General features: G+C 38.2%; 1 protein-coding gene across 12 annotated transcripts in view; it reads right to left on the reverse strand.

Annotated features, from left to right (window-relative positions):
• Nucleotides 1–24,326, reverse strand: part of LOC121948849 (dedicator of cytokinesis protein 9) — a 110,697-nt gene that overhangs the window by 23,663 nt on the left and 62,708 nt on the right. For all 12 annotated transcript variants that reach the window (XM_088083271.1, XM_042494354.2, XM_042494352.2 and 9 more), the window contains exons 6-24: nt 22,408–22,503; nt 20,765–20,899; nt 14,765–14,939; nt 13,314–13,366; nt 11,188–11,262; nt 10,940–11,080; nt 9,726–9,938; nt 9,275–9,397; nt 8,845–8,927; nt 7,170–7,292; nt 6,889–6,968; nt 6,572–6,759; nt 5,811–5,876; nt 5,631–5,723; nt 4,911–5,034; nt 4,671–4,789; nt 3,984–4,070; nt 3,721–3,810; nt 1,982–2,097 (exon numbers count right to left, since the gene is read on the reverse strand). In XM_088083271.1, coding sequence (XP_087939397.1) covers nt 1,982–2,097; nt 3,721–3,810; nt 3,984–4,070; nt 4,671–4,789; nt 4,911–5,034; nt 5,631–5,723; nt 5,811–5,876; nt 6,572–6,759; nt 6,889–6,968; nt 7,170–7,292; nt 8,845–8,927; nt 9,275–9,397; nt 9,726–9,938; nt 10,940–11,080; nt 11,188–11,262; nt 13,314–13,366; nt 14,765–14,939; nt 20,765–20,899; nt 22,408–22,503 — 2,180 coding nt within the window. The remainder of the gene's footprint in view (nt 1–1,981; nt 2,098–3,720; nt 3,811–3,983; nt 4,071–4,670; nt 4,790–4,910; nt 5,035–5,630; nt 5,724–5,810; nt 5,877–6,571; nt 6,760–6,888; nt 6,969–7,169; nt 7,293–8,844; nt 8,928–9,274; nt 9,398–9,725; nt 9,939–10,939; nt 11,081–11,187; nt 11,263–13,313; nt 13,367–14,764; nt 14,940–20,764; nt 20,900–22,407; nt 22,504–24,326) is intronic.

A 24,326-nucleotide genomic window follows, 5' to 3' on the forward strand; every position in this document is an offset into this window, starting at 1 on the left:
AAAGGAAACGATGGAAAAGGAAAACGTGTGAGGAAATGGTTCTCAGAAGAGCCGTGGCAGCTGGAGGCCTCACTTATTAACAATTCTTACTCACAAATTCCCCACTCACAAAAACACCACATGTTTAAAAGGGAAACAGATCACAAATTACTTTCTCCTCCTGGTGTTTCCAAGCGGTACTATTATTGGTGTCGCAATTACAAAGACAACTGGATTGCTTTCAGTTTTTCGGGGAGTTGTTTACGACATGTAGTTCAATTCCAATTTAACTACAATTTACAGAAGTTGCGTAACAATTTATCTACATTCAGAACTCAGTGGCTTTTTCAGTAGTTAACTACTTTGGGTCGTGTATTTTAGAAGAAGGAAGGTAGAAGGTAGATTTATTGGTCATTTTTTAAACAAATTTTAAAAAACAAAATTATGTTTGTCCTTGATCCTGCTACATCATTTTATGTAGTTAATTACAAACTACATATTTATAATATTCTCTTGACGTTTTTTTGACATACAATATGGCACAATGCTACAGTTGTCATCTGATGACAATCACCCGGCGTTAGCTCAAAATCCTTTCTGGGTTGCGAGCAAGATGTCTCGCAAGAGTATAGCATTTATGATTCCACTTCAACAATTGCTCCTTATTCTCTCTTTAAACCACATCCTCAGGCCGCCTCTGTAAGGACTGGCCTGCCAAAGTCCCTAAATCAAAAACACCTTTAAAAAAGGACGAACGTGTAACCAAAAACACTGTGGTATAAAAGATCCAGGTCCAGGTACAGGATGGTTTGAAAAGCATAAAGACCTTTAATTCATAGGGCTGGAAAAATTAAAAATACACTTACTGGCTTGCGCCTTCTTCAGGGTGTAGTGACACACTGAGACAAAGAGAGAGACTATACACATACATAATCACTCTCTTTGTTTCAGTGTGTCGCTATGCCCTGAAGAAGGCGCAAGCCGATAAACATTGGTGTATTTTTAATGTTTCTTGCCCTATGAATTAAACGCCTTTTATGCTTTTTAAACCATCCGGGAGTGCCTTGACCTGGATCTTTTATACCACAGTTTGGGGGTTTAATTTTTTTGAAGTATTCCCCTCCATGAGCACCTGTGGTCTAAGGGAGACCAGAAGTGCTCCTGCTGCCCCACTTTCAAACACACCTGCACTTCACTCAGAGTCAGTTCAGTTGCGCCAATTTGTAACAATTTGAGAAAAAGACAATTTATAGTTTGGATGTAGTTTGACTACTTTTTGAGGTGTGTTCACTTTGACAGGTTTAGTGTAGTTAAGATGTAGCTTAATTACTTTTATTGTGAAGTAGCTAATAGATTGTATTTGTATTATATTACAGTTTTAAAGTAGCTTCCCCATCACTGGCTTCCAAGAGAACCGGTGAAACATCGGCACTGTCCCCCTCCTGTGCAATAGTTTGCACTTGTCCTTCGTGCCATAAATCAAGTCTTTATAAAGACTTCCATAGTGGAATTGAGGCTCATAGGGAACCAATACAAACACAGATGGTGTCATATTTTTTCTGTAGCCATTACATCGTGCAATCAACATTTACTTCATAATTATAAGTTAAAATTAAAAAAAAACTTTGTCGATTTCCACTTTAATATCAATTAAAATAGTTAATACAAAGTACTTGCACACTAGAAAGTCTAATTAATAGGCTTGTTGGATCAAATGCTCATTATAAAAGTGAAAAAAAAAACATTCTGCACATTATTAGTCAATTAATAACATACCATCATCGGGCAAAATGTAAATGTAAATGTAAAGTATCATAATTGGTGATTATAGTAGAGAATAGTAAAAGAGTTGTGATTTTTGTGGAAACAGTGATTGAAAACCAGCTAATTTAAAATCTAGTCCTCTTGAATATACATGCTGAAAATACATTTCCAATTCTATGTTAATTTCTGTTATCATAATTTACATGAAATTCTTTGAACTTTGAAACTTGAAACTTGCCTGGTGACATTGACAGCCACGTCCTCTTGGGTGGCACTGGTCAGCACCCTGAACAGCTGGTTCAGGGTGGTGGGCAGGAACTTGATCATCACATGGCTCTCCATAGCGTGCAGGCTCTGAGGGTAAAACATAATGGACATATGTTCAGGTAGAGTTTCACTGTATGGCACTTTACGTATAACGAAGACACAAAGAGCACAGGCTTATAAATAATAACATGAAGAAACTAATTTAATAGCAACACCAGGAGGACAGGATACACTGTGCTAATTACCCACACGTAATGTCTCAGCTGCCTGGAACATGGCAGAGTGCGGGTACATCATTGCGTGCACAGGAAGCTCTCACGAGCCCTGCAAGTCATTTGGCGAGCTGCCAGTCAACATGGCTGACCTGCTGTTTGACCCTCTGGCCATTGTTCATGTTCACTGCTGTGTTTACATTAGAGCCCAAGAGATGCATTGGACCAAGTGTTGTTCTCCTTGTCAGTGTTTGCCAGGAGAACAGTGAACTGAGATTCCCATGAAGTGGAATAAGAGCGCAAGTGATGGAAAAAGTATTGACTGAGCTTCCAGAACCACACAAAATAATAGTGGAAAAAGAAGTATGCCAGCTAGGGGTAGATATCTGACAGATTTACTGTGCTCAGTCTAATCTTTGCAGGTAAAGTCTGAAATAGAGAAAGCCCTGCACAAACCGTCCAGAAGAATGCGCTGTTAGCGAGCCGTACCACAAAGCAGAGCATTAATCTCCATGTGATTCAGCTCCAACTGAGCGTGACTGTCTGTGGTTTCACAGTGAGTATGAGCTACAGTTAGTTTGCATGTTAATACAGAGCAGTTTAAGTGTAAAAACACACCCTACCTTTCCCTTTAGGTATCCAAAAAAAGCATCAGATATCATTCTATTCAGATTTCATTCCCAAATTTTCCATTTATGCATCCGTGTAGAGCATGTGAACTCAATATATGCTAACACTAAAATGTAAACTGTACGTCAGAACTGTGGATTGTGGTTTTAATATGACTCTGTAGCATTAACAGTCTCTTTTAAAATGCATGTACACACATTACCAGCCATGTAACTCACCCATAACACCACAACAAAGCCTTTCATAAAAACATAAGACCTGCACTTTATGATATAAATAAACAATAACACGCAAAAGTAATGATTCCAATAAAACGCAAATTTTAAACATTTAGCTTACACATATTTTTAGCAAATTAACTTGGCATGTCGTTGAGTCAGTATTTGTACCGTAGTTTGTTTTTTTTATATTTTGCTTTAGGCATGCAATGATATGAAAATTCAATGGCATGATCATTATGACATTATCCCTATTATTATCAAAATATGCTCAAAACTCTTGAAATGGCAATAAAATATACTTAAAACATTAAGAAAACAATATTTTTACTGCATCACAAATAGAACAGTCAAACTTTTAAATGAAAAGCAAACAATGTTAAAAGGCTTTTCACTTATTTCAAATGGCATCATATCTTTTAATAAGAAAATATGCCAAATACTGATTAAAATATTGTGTATTTTTAATGCATATGCAGCCTGGTTTTGCAGAGTCTCATTTATTGTTGCAGCAGCAGTCCCTTTGGATGCAGCTGGACACGATATTTACGACTTTCTCAATAATGGAAATTCACCACATCCAACTTCTATTTTTTTAAATCACGGTCTGCAGTAAAATCTTATGTCGTGCCACCCCTTCATTGTTTTACCTTCAGGTATTTGACCAGCTCTCCTCCTGACACTTGGGGTGCAGGCACAGTGCTCTGACAGTGATGAAAGAAGTTGTGCAAATGTTGATCCTGTAAGAGACACAAAGACGGTCAGAAGTTTAAATGAAATCGCAGAACAAATTCAGATTTGACAAAAAAATAAAATGAATAAATTAATTTAAAAAAAAATAAAAGAACAGAAAAAGAGGGCAAAAGAGCAAAGCAGATAAATCAGCAGTGTTTCGTCACTCACAAAAACTCACCTGAGTGTAGACAGTGGACACGAGGTGAGTGGACACCTTAAATAAAGGCTTGCCTCCATCCACCCATTTGACTTCAGGACCTGAATGCTGTAACACAAAGAAAAAGCAACAATCCTTCACTCAGTAACTCACTAAATATTCTGCATTATGTTATAGACAATATTTCTACAGACAGGCTCTTTTGTTGCAGATTTTAATGTCACACTTATATGTCATTAGCAGCCAAGAAAACACCCTGTAAGTCTGTGTGTGTGTGTGTGTGTGTGTGTGTGTGTGTGTGTGTGTGTCATAATGGCAAATGTGGTCCTGCAGTCCACTACTTTTACATAAACTACCACAGACACTGCTTTTAGTATTTTTAAATTTTTATCTTTATCAGACTTAAAAGTGAAAGGGGGAGAGAGAAGGGAAGACATGTCGCAAATAGCCGAGGTTGGACTTGAACCTGCAGCCACTGCGGCAAGGACATAGCCTTTGTACGTGGGGCACCCGCTCTACCAGCTCTACTAAGCACATCTGCTTTGAGTATTTTGACAGGTGTATATGTTTGCATCCGTCTGTGGAGAGATTTTCATCAATGTCTGCACATAAATAAAGAAAAGGAAGAAAAAGAAAGGACAGCACTTGAACTCTGAGTAGATGAGGCCCAGCCGTCACTGCTTAACTACTTGAGGATGTACTCTCTACCTTGCTGGCACCCTCCAGACAGTTGAGGTATCCAGCAGGCAGGTTGGCAGCCACAGGGATCTGACTCTCATTCATGGTCACCCGGCCGTCCTTCAGCAGGGGGAGCCAGGCGTAACCCACTGAGAGCAGAGACAAAAGACAAGGACAGCTAACGGCCTGATGCTTCCAAAGAGTTCACTTCATGTGTGAAAGTCAGAAAATACAGATATTTTAGACAATGTCGTTGTGAATCAACGTTACCTTGAGCCTCAACCAGGTCTCTCTTTTTGGTGCTGGCCTTGCTGTTACTGTCACAGCTGATGTGGTGGAAGGTGAAGAGCAGGTGATGTTTCTCATGGAGCTGAGTTGGCAGCTCAATCTTAAACTGAGGAATAAGAACACAAATGAAGACTAAGTCATTAATTGCATTGATTTACACATACACTTTTAGAAATAAGGGTGCCACAGGGGTTCCTCCTGAAATGCCGAGGTTACATCCAGAAAAATTTGCTTCTGAGGAACCCTTTTTTAATAAAGAGTTCTTCAAGGACGTGCAAGACTCGTGTAAGACTCCATCCTCTCTTTCCATTTTGTCAAATATGACAGGCCCACTGACTCACTCTTCAGGTCAAGAAAAACCTGCTATTTTTTCTTTCAGTTGGGAACCAATTTTTTGAGGTTAGAACCACTTTACTTTTGGTCAAAATGTTCTGTGCAATTCAAAATTAGGTGCGGGAACTGGAACCTGTTCCATGGTGTGGAAAACGGGTAACGTGGGTGGAACATTTCACAGATGGTTCAAGATATAACCCTTTGAGTTGGGTGCTAGGCCCCTCACTGAAAGAGAACCAGGAACCAATATAAAGGTACTACCATCAACCAAAAAAGGATTCTCCTATGGGGACAAGAACCCTGTATGGTTCGAGTAGGCACATATATTTCTAAGATTGTACCTCTATGTTGACATGCAATGTGTCTAACCTCATCGTAGAACTCAGGATTTTGCTGGTGATGTAATACTGCAGCGAAGGCATTTTTGGTAAACAAGGGTCCTCCAGGTCGGCCGTAGATGCACTGTGGGATGATGACAATGGCTAGTTAGTTCCTGTGATGGGAGGGGGCTGTAGGAGTACTTCCAGGACACATTCAGTGAGAGTTTACCTTCAGTGATTGAGCCTCCTCATCATCTGAGTCCTTGAACTCAATGCAGACAGCTATGTTTCTGGCCTGAGGACACACAACGAACAAAAGTGACTCACAATATGAGAGAAAGGTCCTACAAGAACTGTTGCTGGAGAATCTGTCCAGTTTACTGTATACAGGGGTCCCTCTGCTTAGGGTAAGGGGGATTTGAGACTTTTTAAGACTTTTTAATGCCACTTGGAATACAATTTTAGACCAATTTCACTGTGGCCAATGTTGAAGGAAAAAAAACATCAATCAACATTAATGATTTGAGGTTTGGGAGAAATTTATTTTCATTTTTAAAATAAAGATTGAAAGATAAAACATGTCTTTTTAATGCAAAATATATTTGGTAAATTCTATTATCATTATAATTAATTTTTGTTATTATTAAAGTTATTTAATAAGTTGTAATTATTTAAAGTTATCCATTATTTTGAGCTTTGGTAACGCAATGTCAGAAAAAAAACCCACACAATTTCTAAAAAACCTGTTTCCCATGTCTGAGCATTTTTAAGACTTTTGAAAGATTGATTTAAGACATTTTTAATGCCATTTAAGTCCTTATATTTGGATTTATATATCCAATGCCTTTTAAAACTTTTTAAGGATCTGCAGAAACCTTGGGTATAACAAAGGAACATTGAGGCTACATATGGACAACATAATAATCATAATTCCTCCTCCTGTGTCAATTATCCTGCAAAATAACACAACACATTAAAAGCTTGTGATACCTTTGCAAATGATTTTTGGCTGTCGTACTTCAAGTGCTTCGGGTAGATATAGAGGTGATTGTTGTAGATGGTGAAAGGCTGAGAACATTTGGCTATGCACGGCACAAACTCCTCCACTTCAAAGAAGATGTTGGTCTTCTCACTGACATCAAACTGCTTCACAGGAATGTAGGATGAGGTAAGACAATCTATACACAGAAGCAGGAGGGAGGGGAGAGCAAATAAACAGCCTGCAGACAACGTGACCGATCTGCTCCGAGCAGAAACAGCTTTCATCTCTCATGTTGGCTGCACGGAGCGAACTTTAGAGGCCTTACTTGTCAAGTCGGGGGCTACATTGTCAATGGTAACATCAAGGTTTCCTAAGATTACAGGCAGCTTGGCCATCTTCTCTGGCCTGAGGAAAGGAAAAATAAACTCGAGTTAAGCCTCTGCTGTCTACACACACCACATTCACAGATGTGAGCAAACATCTTATTTTCAAAATTGACCAGCATTTTCCAAAGTACAACCTATAGGAACATTTTTCCTTTCCAGAACATCTGCAAGACTACTCAGACAATTTATATTATAGAGGACTCATAGAGCAACGACTAACTTTCTGAAATCGGCCAGCAGTTTGAGCATATCCTCGTTGGATAGCTTGTTGCTGTCCTGTCTGTACAGAGCTGAGAAACGAGCACTTTTGTCGAGCGTCCCTGAAGCGTCTTTGAACAAGGTCCTGCAAGAAGGAAAAGAAGAGTCAGAGACATTTCTATTGTCCTCAATGCACCTAAAAACAGTTCAAGTGAGCAGGAGTAGTTGGATGATTATGTTTCAATGGACGAAGGACAAATATTTACAGTCTGGGCCCGCAACTAACAATTATATCCATACTTGATTAATCTATTAATGTTTTTTCCGAGTAACTGATTAATAACACAGTATGTAATTTCTACCTCCAGGGACCCATTAATCAAAAAATAACACTTAAATGACCTCTTGAAGTAGCGGGGAATCATGGGAATTGTGTTTTTCATTGTTAAACAACCAAAAATCTGTCTGTCATGTCTCAAGTAGAAATCACTTTCATGGAAAAGTAAATAAAGTTTTTTTTAAGTAAAATTTACTCATGTTAATTTTATCCTAAAGAAGAAGTAAGTTACTAAAGCTAACATAAAATGAACTTGCTAACTCACCACTTTAACTAGATGACCTACACAAACAGCTACTGCAGCTAATGTTATGTAGCAAATTCAGTCGTGGGGTAACTGAGCGCTGTTATACGTGGTCAAAGCAATCACACTAACTGAAACTTCATTAGCTGTTAAACGCTGTTGTAACATAATAACTTCACCCTACACATTCGCTTGGTTGCTGACATGAGCCATATAGTATCATAACTGGGTCAATATTGAAATATAATTTCAATAAATTTGGTCTCTATTGGATTATAGTGTTGTAAATTACTGAAAAAAATGAGGCTGTATTACTGTTACTGATTAAAATTCGGTGACAGTGTGTGATTTTTAATGACGTATCATCTGGTGTTTTTCTAAGTTTCCCCGTAAGTTGGAGAAACTAGAGGGGGTAAAGGGGGTGTGACACCACTGGCAGGTCACCAAATAAAACTCACCTTGCCTAAAATTACAGATTTTTGTGGGTTTAAACATCATTGGAAAAATTATGGATAATGTGAGTATACAACTCAACTAAAATATATAACATATGTCACTAATTTTAAGACATTTTAATGCAGAAATGTTTCGTATTATATCTTTAACTATTTAGTTAATCACAAATGTCAGAAAGTAGCTTAATTTTACAGAGCCCAAGGAGACATCTTTAAAAAGATATTTAATTTACAGTGAAACAAAACAGGAAGAACTAGTGAAAGTCTCAGCATTATTCTTGATAAATGACTTAAAAGATTGACTGATTAAAATGATGGATTATTAAAATTGTTAAGAACTGATATAATATGGAACTATTAAGGAATATAAAATAAAGTGGTTGTACATCTTAAGAATTAATTTGTGTGTAGAAAATGATAGATGTAGGCTTATGAACTGTAATGTTAGCCAATGAAGTGTAATACAGTGTAAACATTTAAAAACAAATCATAAAAGCATACTGCACTTTATTATTATCTGAAAGAGAAAAAAAGAAGTTATGGTTTCATTTTCTCTCTATGTCATAAAGACTGCACTGTATACTGTTAGTGTGTGTCTGTGTGTGTCTGCGTGTGTCAAAAAAACAGTTAAAAATCTTAATTATCAAACGAGATAAAGTACCTTGCTGCCCAGGCGAAAGGCATCCTGTACTGTCCTAACCGACAACACGCCAGCTTGGCATTTTTCAGGACCTTCTGTGCCACCTTGTGGAAAACAGGAACACAGTGTGGTTTCAGCTTCATCACTTTCGAGTTGGTCTCAGCCCTGCAGTACTGTAACTTATTCATCATGCTGCCATACACACACAAAACACATTTCCTTCTCGCCTGAATCACATTTCAACCCATCAAAGGTCCCTTCAGGGTGCACCACCACATTTGTACAGCCAAAGTCAATGCTTGTGTTGAGCGTTTGTGCAACTGGTCGGCACTTAAAAACAGGGATGATTATCTGTGTATAATGTGGAATAATCTGGTGGAATTTGCTGAGTGCGGAGAACACGCTGCCTCGTGAGGAGGACGGTGATGGGAGGTCGTGGGTGGGTCAGTACCTTGGTGGAGTCTGAGCTCTTCATGTACGGCTCGGCACAGTGGTTGATTCCCCCCTGGAGCACCTTCTCTATGCGAGCCACCAAGAAGATATCTGGGTGCGGGCATGTTACTGAGAACACTCCCTGTTGAGAGGATAAACATTTTAGAACCTCCCCAGTGTTGTAGTATTTTACATATGAATGGATAGATTTGATTTGATTTTAAGGACAAACTTGAGATGGCAATGTCAGTCACTTTGGACCAGACTGAAATATCTCAAGAATTACTGGGTGAATGTTTGACATGAAATTCAGCGCATGCACAAGTTTTGTTGACTGGGTGCCAATGTAGGAGTATGACTGCAGGCCGCACAAGAAAAGTGCACTCACAAAACAAATAATCTTTTCCATCTCACTTCCACATTAAACTGCGTGGATGTAGTCTTTCTTTTGGTTGTTGTTTTTTATTTACCTGTCTTGGATACTGCATGGCTGCCTCTGGTACCCCATGGACCAACCGTTGCCCTTCAGGGTGGGTGTCCCCTCCCCCGTTCATATACTGACTAGTGTTACTGGGCACCATGCCCCTTACGGACGGGTGGTTTAAGTCCACGTGGAAGTCAGAGGAGATTTTTCGGCCGTTCTGGATGTCGAACAGTGACAGGGTGACATAAAATGGCTCCACCTGGAGAAAAAGGAGAGTAATGATCTGCATTAGACAAATGATGCTGATGATTGTTTCAACTTGTGCATTTTGTCAAGCAGTCTGCATTATCAGGACATCACACATTAATCAATTCAACACCAAACTCTTAACTAGACAGTCACTGCGCTACAACTACTTTCAGGGACTGGGGCAAAGTCAAAGTCCACTTCAATGACCGCTTCAGCAGCTGAACAACAGGACTCTGACAGCAAATGTAATAGTTCACTTAACTGCTTTACTCGCAATGTTTCACTCTGCCAACTCCAATAATTAATAACATACAGGCAATGTCCACATTAGGAGACTTAAACTATAAAAAATAAATAACACTCCTTAAAAAATAATCTTGAGTTCCAACACATTTTCATAGACAAAATTTCAAAACCTTTCCATGACTTTTCAAAAATCATTTCAGAGATATCTTACGTATCAGCAACAGAAAATAAATTTGCCTTTATGTTACGTCAGTTGGAAGTCTGTCCGTGAAAGATACTGTAGCAATTTTATTACACACAACAAAATTCCATGACTTTTCCAGCACTTTTAAGGATTTTTACCAATTCAATGAGTTTTTCCAGGCCTGGATTTTATGATGGAAATTATGATAGTGATAGTCAGGGTTAGCTATGGCCATAGGAACCATGATAATCTGAACGAAAATAAATATAAAAACAAAAATAAATGTCATCTTGCATATCTAATGCAAAATGTGTTTGTCATATCAGTGCGTCTGTGGAGACACAGTCTTGACATGTTGTCTTTTTAACAGACAGTTTCTGTTGGGAGGGACAGCAGGACATCAGGCTCCATTATACAGATTGTTTGCCATTACTGAGCCTGTGGCCTGGTTGCTATGCCAACAAGAGTCCTTCAGCAGCTCAAATAATGAGGGGAGTCCATCCGGCTGCTCTAACACACCATCTCCTCCGTCTTTACTCAGCCGGATAATGATATTTCTGTGATTTAGGGATCGGTCTTACGTTTGTGGTCGGTCCCTCCTCGTTCTCGGCCACACAGCTCTGCAGGTTGAATGAGAGGTCGTTGCAGTTCACCAGAACACGTTTGCCAAACTTCTCCTCAAACTGCTTCACATCCGGCTCTATTCCTGAGAAATCGAGTTTCTGAAGACAGCACAATGGAAGGTATTACGTGTCATTGAGGAGGGCCCAGTTGGATCTTATTACCTCCAGGGAATAAGTGGACTTAAATGTACTGTGCATTGAATTACCTGTGTGTCCGGGTCCAGAGTGAACAGCTTCAACCTGGTCTCGCTCCTCATCCTGGATTCGATATCTCTTGCGCTCTGAGGAGAAGAAAAAGCATTTCCTCAACCGATTTGAACCACAAAGTGTCTAAAACATCAGAAGCATAGTTTAAAGGATTTCCAGTCAGTTGGTTTTAACATTAGAACATTTGTTGTCATCTGGAAATAATACTTCATATTTTACAGGCTCAGCACTGCGAGTCAGGTGGTACCAGCTCACACTTCAGTGCAGCACACTGTAACCTGTCAAGCTGTTTCCCAGTTAACTGTTACCACCAGTTTCCATGTGCATATGGCTTTACTGTTGCGTGCCACTCAGTGCGGTCACAGCATGAGGAGCTGAAAAAGTTTGGCAGCGTGTAAGTCATCAGCCTGTAAATCATTCAAAAAACACAGATGCAGTCTTTAAAACTCTTGGTGCAGGTTTCATTATGTCAAAGCAAGGCTATGTTCATTTCTTTCAGTAGGCAAATCAGATCTTTAAGTAAGACTGCCTGCATTGTTGTTTGCAAGTGATCAAATCGGGTTTATGTTTCCAAGCAACCTCAGTGCGTGTGTTGCTGTCACAGACCATAACAGAAGTGGACGTAGCCACTGTGACATCGCCACTGGATTATGGACTACTGTTCTGAAGTCTCGAGTTTGGCATTTCAGCTGTTGCCATCTTGGTTTTGTGGAGCTAGAAGTAATCAGATTTGGACAAGAGGGTGAAGCTGTGGAGCATAAGCTTTGCTTCACTGCTAATTTACTCTAAATGTTACAAAAATGTACAAAATGAACATGATGCTGTATTAAAGAAGACGACTGAGATTAAGTGAGACGTCATTTTCTGATAGGCGTGTATAAAATCAGACTTCTTTTTGCAACAAGTGAGTTCTGTTAATGCACTTCTGATAAACAGTTTACGGTTGCTGTTGTAAGAGAGCTTCACTGGTAAAGACGCTTGCAACACAGAAGCATATAAATCGTGCCTCTGCAGACGCCGCTGAAAAGCTGTCTGCTTTCAATCAAATGTCCCTCCCACATTGACACTTTCACCACAAATCTTAAGTAGTACTTGTTTTCAACGGCCTATGGTTTCTCATTGTTGTTTTAATATTTTAGTGTTTTATAATCTCTTATGTATGACAGTGATCTTTCCAGTTTTATTCTGTTTTAGATTTGTGTACATACAATATTGCTTTGTAATTTCTACTGCCATTTAGTGTTGTTTTTGTTACTTAAATTTTAACTGCTATTTCTGTGCCACTCACTTTACCTTGTATAGCAATTTGGTCAACTCTGGTTGTTTTAAAACATGCAACATAAATTAACTTGATTTCATTACATTTGAAATGGAAGTCCATCCTTTCACCCTCCAAATACTTGCCCTGTCAAGTCCGGGTGCAGAACTCCTCTGTCACACCAGACAAACTCCTCCAAATTGCTCTGCTTGTAGCAGCCTGGATTCTCTTCAGCATTTCTGTCACTCTGAGTTTGTTGTTTGTTGTTTTGTGTCGTGTTGTTAGTGATGAAAAATAACATTTTGAAGTCTGATTTGAAGCCACAGCAGCTGGACTGACATGCATCTGTAGAAATCCGATCAGAATCACATTTAAGACCATCTACAAGCGTGGTCTGTGTCCAATATGCAAACATGGCATTTAATGTTTTGGTTTTTTTTATGCTGTTCAGACATTCTAAAATCAATGTGGATATTCCAAAAATGGATTTGGGCTGGCAGTCTGAGCAAGGTCTAAGACTTCTTCCACTCCTGCAAACCTTGTGTTGAATATTGTTGGATTTGAGTTTAAAGGCCTGATGTTTATTTTGCAGTGTTGCTTTTTGGTTGAAAACCAAATAATACAGAGAAATTTTAGTTCATCAAGTGTTACACGGACCATCTGTGTTTAATGTCAGATCAGATCTACATAAAACAAATGAACGACTGAGAAATTAGGTGTGTAACCAGCGACTCTCAAATCTAAATCCAAGCCACATGTTTGTGGCAGAAGAGGCCCTCTTCCCTAAAACTACAACGAGGAACAGAAGTTTAATGCTGCAACTTGAAGATGATGTACTAAATGTGTGAGCACTAAGAGGAGACCTACCTGAAAGCTGTCCATGCTGCCAGAGGAGCTGTCTGATTTTCCGAGATCATCATCTAGAGGAAAATACAAAAAGTCATTGGATGTAGACCAGAGATTGTGGTACATAAACAAAAACCCTTCTTGTGTTGCAAAACCTCCTTAATCGCTGACTGACATGTCAAAGTTTGGTAAACACTAATTCAACCACACAGAAATCAGAAGGATGGAGAGATGCAGCAGGTCTCAGTGGCATATTTATGAAAGCTCAGAGATCTCCTCGAGAAGAAATGTGTTTTTTTTTCTCTCATGCACAGCGTGATTAATAAAAGCTGAGGAGTTAGGGAAGATTAGTGGAGCATTTTGTGCGAAGGCATTCAGCCTCGTTCCTCCATGGCTAAGCCTCCTATGAGACAGGAGGTGAGTATTAAAAGCCTGGGTGGTCCAGTATCACATCACTACATTACAGGGCCAAGAAGAAGTAGGGGAGAAGTGAGCCTCGAGTTGAGAGTGGATGTTGGTGTGTGAATGAAACAAAACATCCTCAGGTACAGACAGCTTGCCAGAGTAAATAAACTGTTAAAGATGCAGAGATTTACTGGATCTTCAGGTTGATTATTATTTTGGATAGAATACCTGAGGGCGCTTTTCATCTTAGTATCTCAGTTAAGATATCACCAGCATAGGTTCTATAATCAACTGCATTAATTAAAGGGTAACTTGGTATTTTTCAGTTTGGACTTCATGTTTTTGTGTAAGAACTTTTATGGAAAGTGGTCCAATATTGAGTAATGTAACCACTCATGGCATGTTCAACCGTCACTTTTGCATCCATTGGAAGTTCTTGTTTTTTGCCACTGATGGGCTAAGATTATTATTTTAGGAGTCTGACAACATTATGGAAAGGATCCCTACAGAAACAGACGATGCTGAAGAGTAAGATCCTGTTTGTTTAACCAGAAATAGTCCCAAAATTGCTACTGCCGAAGCCACTGAGTTGGTGATTGTTGTTACAGTGGAAAGACAAATCAAGAGGTTTTTTAGTGAGTTTCATTTTGTTTTTGTCAACTATGAATATTTTTTCTTAAAAATACACTCAAAACAAGTAATTCATAATCAAAATAATTTCAGATAAATATTCTGTCCGTTAACTAATGAGTTATTTGAGTAATTGTTGCAGCTCTTAAAGTACAGAGTGATCATGTTAAACACTTGTATAATCATGATTATTATTTTTATATTCACATAATCTGACCTGTGTGAAAACACAAAACTGCTTTCTTCTGACATATTTCAGTCTGCAAAAACTATTTCTTAATGAAACCACAGATGCTTTTGCAAGACCGTGAAAACCATAAATTATTTCTCATCATGGACTTCAATAATATTTTGACTAACACAAAATAATATTCCATTTCATATTTGTGTTCTTTCGTGGACTGGAAAAACACGGACAGACAAACACACACACACACCGTCATGAAGGTCTCCATTTCTCTTCTCCTGCATGGCGATCTCAAAGCTGCTGTGCAAGATCTTGTTGAGCGTGTTGATCCAATCTTCCATCTCTCCTTCGCTGTCTGAAGCCAGCAGGTAGGTGCTCTTATCCTGCATCTTCAGTTCGAATGCAAACCGTCGAACCTTGTTATTCTGCAGCCACAGAAAGAAAAGAAAAGGGGAGAAAAAAAAGTCAAATTTAATAACAAGTCCAAACTTAGAAGATAAAAAATAATTTAAGAGTCCAAAACAAAGACTTTGTTATCCAAAAAGGCAAAGTTTAATGTTTGCCAAGTGTATCTGTATTTGATATTGAATAAATGATTGACTAAGTTTAGTTTTTCACATTTACAAATCAAATAACCATCTGTGTACATAGCAGGGCTGAATGACTACTTCATCTAACTATCCAAAGCTAACATTCACCTGCCAGCTCACCAGATTCTTACATGTAGTTTTATGATCTAAATCAATGGCTTGCTTCACTTTATTGTTTCACTTTCTACCCTCACTTCCTTGTCTTATGCAGTTTCAGCCAGCAAAAACAAAGTAAATGCAGCCACAAGCAGCGATCAGCAGGGTCCAGGCTGATTGGGAGCATTTGGATGCTTGTTTCTTATTAAACTGATAAGAAACAAAACACTTGATTTTCTTTAAAACAATTCACCATGGTCATCACTACACGCTGATGCTCTGTTAAGGTATAAACATCTACTTTCAAAAGCATCTGATGTAGCTAATGATCCTGAGTGAAGACTGTTTGGCTTGTATAATTGAAATGGATTGATGTATTGCATTTGACATTTTTAAGATCAGTGAAGTCTGTGGATGATCCTAACTAACTTTGAAGGTTATTGGCCCAGTGGTTGCTGAGGAGAAGTTGAAAACCAGGTTTTGAGAGAATTGAGGAAAAAAGGAAAATATGACAACACAAATGGAGCGAACATGCAGAGGACTTGATAAACTGATGAAAGTATTTTGACTCCTTGCTTAGCTGTTTTGTAAGAAAATTGCGAAAATGTAAAATACAGACAATGACAAAGTCTGTTTCTTAATACTTCAGGATCTCAGTGCTACCTTTGACACAGCTGACCATAGCGTATTACTGGATAGACTGGAAAACTGGGTGGGACTCTACAGCAGATCCCTTAACTGGTTTAAATCCTATTTACAGGATAGGATTCTTACAAATCTGATCCAACAGCAATGCCATGCGAAGTCGTCCAAAGGTCCATTCATGGTCAAGCTCTCTTCAACAGTCAAACATCCTACCATAACTATGAAGATGACAGATTGAATTACATTACAATAAAGCAGCCGCAGGTTTAACTCAAACTTGCAGCCTTTTTCGGCATGTCATCCCCTCTCCCTCCCCATTTCATATCCTGTCCTATACAAGAAGAGCAAAAGCCCAAAAAGAATATCGCTAGACTTAAAAAATGTATGTCTCAGCAAGATATAGAGAAACTTGTTCATGCCTTTGTTTTCACTTGATTTATTATTGAAACAGGCCTCTGTGAAAAATCAATAGGAAAACTACAGTGTATTCGAAACGCTGCTGCCCAAGTCCTCATTAAAACCAGGAAATGTAGAACACATCATCCTACTTCTTACATCTTCTGGCTTCCTATGAATCAAACAACTGATTTCAAAATATTATCATAAACCAACAAAACACTGAATGGTTTGGGGCCAAAATACTTGTCTGATTTGCTGCCTCATAACGAGTCATGCAGAGCTCTTAAATCATCGGGATAGGCACGCTGACTAACATCAGGGACAGAGCCAAACATGCAGATGCAGTTTTCAGTTATTATCCATCAAAAATCTGGAATTCACTTCCTGAAGACTTAAGGTCTGTCCTAAACCTTTGTTCTTTCAAATCGAGGCTTACCACTGCTTTTCTCAAGGTCTCCTAAGGATGTTAACATTGTTCTGTGCCTCTTAAATAATTTAAATCTAGTGTTATTGTTTGTTTTATGCTTATGTAAAACAATTTTAATTGGACTGGACTGAGGTCATTGGGTATCATTTTATGTGCCCAAGTAGTGGTTGGAATTTGCCAATTTTGATGACTTTTAGTCTCACGGTTTCGGCTGAGAAAAATAATAAAGATGAACAATGAGAACATGAACAAAAGGGCTCAAACAGTGAGCATTGCTGCTGGACCACTGCTTATTCAACAACAACATATATGGGACTGAAAATGGCACTATTTAGCTCCAGAGATCTACAAAATGTGAGTCACTGTCTTGGATGGAGATGGGAGGCTAAAGCCCAGATTTAATTTAACTGCCACAGAAAGCAGATGGACAATGTGAGTTTGGGAGGGACACATTATTTCCATCTGTGTAACAAAGCCTCCAAACTCTGCCAGGACCACAGCGGAGACTTTTCTAAAGTGAGAGTGAAGTCAACAGAAAATGAGCTGAAAATATGACCTCAATGATGTCACTGTACCTTTGTCTATTACAGACAATTCAGACCCTAAAACTGCTGATTCAGCTGCTGCTGACCATGAGACAGCATTTTGATAAAGTATTCAAGCATTGTCTCTTTAGCTGGATATGGAAATCATTTCATTATTGTCAGCAGCCAGTGTTATTGTTATGCTGCGGTTATCACTGTTGCCAGCCTGCGATGTTGAAACAGCAGGGTGGGAGAGACTGGGAGGGAGACGGTCTGAGTAAACACAGAGAGGGGGAATACAACTGGAGTCTTGATAAATGGACTTAATCATCTGATAGGTAGGAGGACCCATCTCTATTTCCTCGACAACACAGCTGCACGCAACCTCCGGGAAATGAGTGGACCGTCTACTCCAAATTATTTTTATAACATATCTGTATTCTCTTGATAGTGAATGAGTCAAAAAGAAAAGAAAAAATAAAACCTCAAACATAGTTATTAGTCAGTTTTTAACCCTTTTGCTTCTCATTAAACCCACAGAAACTGCTTTCTCCTCATTAGCATGTGGTATAAATGCTTTGTGTGTTTGAGCATATGTTGGCATCTTAACAAAGCACAGGAGCAGCTTGAGGCTCATATGATGTCACCCCACATGCCATTACAGCTGCAGAGTTAAACATCTGCAGTTCCACTCACGGAGCAGTTTCTGCTGGTTGAGTTTGAGTCACATGATCTTTGTGACTTCAACAAAGCAGAAAACTCATCATCTGTTTGTGGTATGCAAGACACCGCTGAATTTCTGCAGCAGGTTAATCACAAACAGAATGTTTTATGATGAAAGTCCACGCTCTGTATCATATAACCAACTGAGTCACAACATATTTTAGAAGCATCTCCTTAAAGGGTAAGTTTGGTATTTTTCAACCTGGATCCTATTTTCTTATGTCTTTGTGTCTAAGTGACTAATGGGGAAAAAAATATTTGAAATTGGTCCAGTACTAAGCAAAACCGGCAGCAGCAGAAAAGGCTGCAATGCAACAACTCAGGGCATTTGTGCACAGTCAATGTATGTCCACTAAAATATTAAAATAGACTTCTGTTAAAGGATAAGAACTTTTTTCGATTGAAGGGAAACAGCCCTGAAATTGCTATTACGGGACTCCATTTAGCCCTTTGAAACCTGAGCAAATTGGTTTAATTTCTTTCAAAAACATGGGAAGAAGGCGATGTGCAAATTAACGACAAATTGTCCAAAAAGTTACAAGAAAATTACATGAAAATAAGCAAAAAAAAAAGGAAAGAAAAAGAAAACAAAAAAAGAGACAAGAAAGTTTGCCTTAACATAATTGTAAATTTATAATTATTAGAATTATAAACAAAATTTTCTAGACAGGATTTGTTTAAAGTAATATAATAATATTTAATAATATCCCTGTGGCTAATTTTCAAGTTATTTTGCTTGTAATTTTTACTTTTTTGCAATTTTCTGGACATTACTTGCTTAGTTGTTCATTGCCTTTTCACCTGTTCCCAAAAGAAATCAAACCAATCTTCTCACCTCCAGAGGTTTAAATGCTTGTGAAAAGCACCTGAACACAGCACAACAAAGCTGATACAATTTCTTAAGGGTCAAATAAACAGAAAATTTGAAAACCTCTCCACAAAAGTATGTTATAGGTGAGGGAAACAGGATAGTGCTGAGACATTTAAGGTCAAACGAGAAAATCAGCTTCAAAGACTGGAGAGATAGGCTGGCTCAGATATATTATTCTAAGCAGCTTATCCACAAAGTTAATAATAGTTTAAAGGTTTTCAGAAATATCTGAGGTCCCTATCTGGAATTGACTGGTAGAGAAGATTAACATGTCTGTGTCTTCTTCTTTCTATTGTCCGATTACTTAACTCTATGAATATATATATATATATATATATATATATATATATATATATATGTTTTTCTATTCTCTTTTTTCTCTTTGTATCGTGGGCATGGAGAGAAATGCAATTTCAGTTTCTGTATGTCTAACAAACATGTCAGAATTGACAATAAAGCTGACTTTGACTTTGACTTACAGTATCCTTGCTCTCTGTGCATTATATAATTATTTATGCTTTGCTGATGAACATGAGGTGCAATATGATGTGGAATAAATGCTGTATGACAGCCTGTGTTACACACTGCAAAGGGGAACATGCTTGTCCCTTTATTTTTTATTGTTTGTACATCTGTAGTGCACTATATGGTTAAATACTGAAAAAGCAATAAAGAGTTTAACCACAACTCACAAAAAACTGTAATTTTATTGTGTATTGAGCCAGCATATTTTTTACACCTAACTGGGTCAATTTGAGCTTTACATTAACCAAACCAGAGATTGTGAGTTTTATTTGGGTTCTGTTGACTTTGAGAAAAGTGTGTTATATGCAGATAAAATAACTGTTTATTCAAATTCCATTTAATTACTGAGAGAATTCAAATTAAATGTTGAAAAATTACTGTTAAATTTCTTTCATTTCAAAACAATTTTTGGTTAATTTGTTTTCAAATTCTTGTTGTATGCGTTCTTATTAATTTTTGTTTTGATTAGTATATTCACCTTGTGTTTTTATTATGTACGGAAAAATACAAATTATTCACCATGTGGTAAAAGTGATGGTTTTGTAAATTAAAATATAAAAAAACGTAACTTGCTGTATTTTGTGGTATTTTGTTAAAAATGTATGTTATGGTGAAGAAAACTGGCAATGAAATTTGTTTGTGTTTTTTGTCGTGTTTTTTGATTGGATTGAACCAGGAGGTTCATTCTTATTGAACTTTGTCCTCCACTGAGCTATGTAACAGAGCGAAGCAGGTCTGTGGTTAAAAGCTGGAAGGTGAACTCAGAGGGAGTCCATGGACACCTTAACCTGCGCTGATAAAACCAAAAAAAAAAGCATTCAAACAGCATGTCTATCCCTTTCCTCCTTCAATAGCTCGGGCCGATAACTCTCTCCCTTCACAAAAGGAATCAGACTGGAAAAATACTGATTGATGCCAGCTGGGTGCCTCATCAATAAGATCAGCTCTTTTCCATCTATTGAAATGATAGACAGATGATAATGCACCCAGTGAGTCTTGGCCTGCACTCGGATGCCTGCATGTGGCATTGATTGCGAGGCCCAATGGAAAGTGCACGGAAGTGAGACCTCAGCATTCACCTTGTTTCACCAGCTGAGAGTCAGCAGTAAAGCGTGACCCTGGGGAGGAGAGCGCTCAGGTTTCAGGGAAATGAACCACAGAGGGTCTCGCAGCAGCAGACCATCATGAATAGAGAAATCTGTGTTGAAATTTTGCCCGTTATATCTCATGTTTTACCCTGCATGTTGGAAAGTGTGTGTGTATAGAGAAAATAAATGTGAAGAGGAAGTTGCCATGTCCGTATTCTCTGTTTATTTCCGTTAAAGTGGCGTTTTAATTTCCACAAGGGACCAGGCCACGGGATATCCCGTTTGGCAAAGCAGGTCATCCAGGGTCGTCGCATGTTAACAATCACTGCCTTTGTGCCAGAGATAAATATTTTAGAGCGTACCTGAACCACACCCATGCAGGAATCCAAGAAGATGGTTCCTTTTGGCTCTTTGGAGATCTTCTCATCCTTGTAAAAGTTTAAATTATAAGAGCCGTCCCCGAGCTGAGTTAGATGGAAATACCTCCTCTTGAATGACTAAAAAAAGAAAGAAGGAAAAACAATCAACTTTCAATTAATGGAAAGCTAAATGCAAATGTTCTGGTCTTAATAATTTCAAGTCTGCTCCAGGACAGAAAGACATATGCTGTACAGATTGTAAAGTCCTTTGAAGCTAGTTTGTGATTGAAATTTATTTGACTCAGGGGAAATATTTGTGATGGAAAATTATACTTACACTTCCCCCGATAATGGAGGAAATGGAGCAAATTATTTGCAAGTGACAATGATACTAATATATCTGAATCTAAACAAAATTAACCCTTTCATGCATGAATTATTAAATCATAAAGTAATAATTGTTCTTAATGTTTGTTTTCAATATATATTATATTGAACGAATGTATCTTCCCAGAGCAGTTGACAGCATGCATGATGCGGCATGACGTAGGTGCAAGACAATAAAAAATTGCGTGCATCGAGGAAAAAAGCAACGTCTGCACACTTAATCCATGCCACACAAGTTTAATAGAGAAACAGTTCGATCCTGCTCAGATCAAAATCATTTTGACCCAATAAAGATTCAATTATGATCGAAACGTTATCTTTTTCAAACTCATATGGATTGGAATAATTGTGTAGGCATTACCTTTTAATCCCTTTATAAAAAGAGATTAAAAAAGATTACACTGAAGACAGAAATATACAATCTCCTGATTATATGTGTTTTTTTTATTATTATTATTTTCATTTATTTTTCATTAATGCTACATGACTGGTACATGATATACATACAATACTTTGCAGTTATGGAAATTTGTAAATTCATATGACTGCAACCAATTCTTATTTTCATTAAAGATTAATCTGCTGATTATTTTCTCAGTTAATCAATTAAGTGTCTTGTCAATCGAAAGTTAGAAAACTTCTACAAATGCCTTCTTAATCTTAAAAATCTTAAACTCCCTGAGACAAAAGGTGACACCTATCAATTACCAAAACCCAAACATTTTTAATTTGCTGTCATAAGAGAAGAAAAAAACTAATCCTGACATTTGAAAGGCTGTTTTTTTTTTTACGTTACTCTGCTCTTTAAACTGCACTGCTATTTCCACTTGCCATATGTCTCTTTTTATGGTATCTTACCTATTTAACCAATGCTAGACTGATGGATTAAATAAAACCATTTAGTAGTTTGGGTTATTATTTTAAATTTAATTGTACATTACATGCACTTTTTATTTATTATTTTTTTTTAAATCTAGACAACATGTTCCTAAACATATATATATTTTAAATACTATCTGTTTAGAGTCTGGGCTCCTGCTCAGATCCTCCAGATAGCTTTTCAGGGTGTCACATTTCACATCTCCATTAGTCTATGCATTATGTTTTGTATAAGGTTTTTTTTAAACTGTTTTTGTATTAATTAACTGAACTATGAACTATTTTTTGCTTGAAAAGTTACTTGATAGTCGTAGATGCCATTTCATTTTCTGATGATCAAATAATCGATTAATTGACAAATGCTTTCAGCACTGACTCACCCTCATGGTGACGCTGATGGCACTGTTCATGTTGCCTTTATATAGCCAGCCATGTTTGGAAATCCCGCCTTTCTGGGATCCGAGGGAGGCCGTATCCTGCAAGAGACACACAAGATCAGATGATCATTAAATCTTAAAATTTTGTTTTGTAAATTGTACAATTGTACCAACAGGGTGAAACTTTTCATGGTGAAACAAGTTGCAGTACTTAAAAATGGTGCAAATTACTCCGTACATCAAACAGCTGCCACCTTTTTTCAAGAAAGTGTAAAAATAAACATATATGTAGAGAAAACATATCTTAATATTTAAAAGATGGCAGATTTAGCTTTAAGAAGACTCAACATGTCTTAATTTGGATATTTTTGCAGCAGATCATCATAACGTGAGCTCATATCAGCAATGTTTTTAACACACCCCGCCTCGCCTCGCCTCACTGTGCAGAGACCTTTGATGTTGTGGTTTGAGACGACACAGAGCAGAACACCATGTAGGTCTGTCTCAGTCCAAACAAGCAGGCAGAGGAACATTAAACAAACTGTGACTGTTTAACAAAATAAATATCTCCATCTTCACAGCAGATCCGTGACATGAGGACCAGATTATCTGACACTCATAAGGCGGGCAGCATGAGATCACATACGACCAAAACCAGTTATCTGTTAAAAATGATCTGCAAAAATAAACCAATCAGGAAAGAAATTAAGGGAGAGGTGCTGAGCCCCGACCTGGTTATGATCAGCCCTGTGTGACATTTACAGTTACTTCCAGACTTTGACTACGGTGAGGAACTGTATTCCAACAATTTCACACAATGAGAAGAGAGAATGGCCTTTCAAGATGTCTCCATTCTGGTCCAGCACCACTTTTTCCTCTTTTCTCAGTCAAATAAAGCAAAAGGGAATTTTTAAAAGTGCTGGCAGGAGTTATGAGATTTTCAGTGTGCCTTGTGGAGTAATCCAAAAAGCATGTGGAAAGGTTCAGTGCGTTTTTCTCCTCATCAATGTCTAGACAACATTCACTGGTCCACAGAGAGGCAGACAAATCATGGAGTTCATTCTCTGTGAACTCCAGAAAACTGATACAAAAATAAAAATAAAAAACAACTGCCACACCATTATATGCCTCCATGCGGCAGTCAAGTTGTGTTCACGAGAATGAGACAGACATGATCACAGTGACCTTGGCCTTTTCACCTATGATCACCAAATTCTAATAGGTTAATTGTTGAGTCCAAGTGGACATTTTTGCAAAGTTTGAGGAAATACCCTTGAGGCATTCTTGAGATAATACGTCCAAAGAGAATGAGACAGACGCAAGGTCACAGTGACCTTTGACCACCAAATTTTATAAAGCTCATCACTGAGTCCGAGTCTATGTTTGTGCCAAATTTAAAGGAACTCCCTGAGGGCGTTCTTTAGATTGGCTTATTATATTACATAAATGGGACAGACAGACGGACGGACAACCTGAAAACATAATGCCTCCAGCCACGGCTATCGCCAGCACGAAGGCATTAAAATGAGCAAACCAAACAGCTGCAATATTAAACTCCCGTCAGACAAAGAGAAGACAAAACAAATCTCAGTTGCATGTGATCCAAAACACACAATCATAAAAAATAAACGATTTCATGTGGGGATTTTAGAGGAAGAGTTCAATTGCTTTTCTTTTATCTGCACAAGCAACCTTGGCGTATGAAAAAAAACCTTGTTGTGAGGAGATGGAGGCCAGAGAGAGAGGCAAGAGTTGAAAGAAGGGTGATTTGGATCTTGTCGTTAGTCGAAGTCCTCCTGCCTCCTCCTGTCCTGTCGGAGGTGAGGCTGACTGTGAGGCTGAACAGGACAGAATCTGACCCGTGACGACCTGAGCAGAGCTTTCCTCAATCACAGCTGCAAAACACCAAAAGCTCCAAATTT

This window comes from Plectropomus leopardus, chromosome 10 (genome assembly GCF_026936395.1).
Source record: "Plectropomus leopardus strain MGB_pleo_1.0 chromosome 10, ASM2693639v1, whole genome shotgun sequence".
NCBI classification, from domain to species: Eukaryota; Metazoa; Chordata; class Actinopteri; order Perciformes; family Serranidae; genus Plectropomus; species Plectropomus leopardus.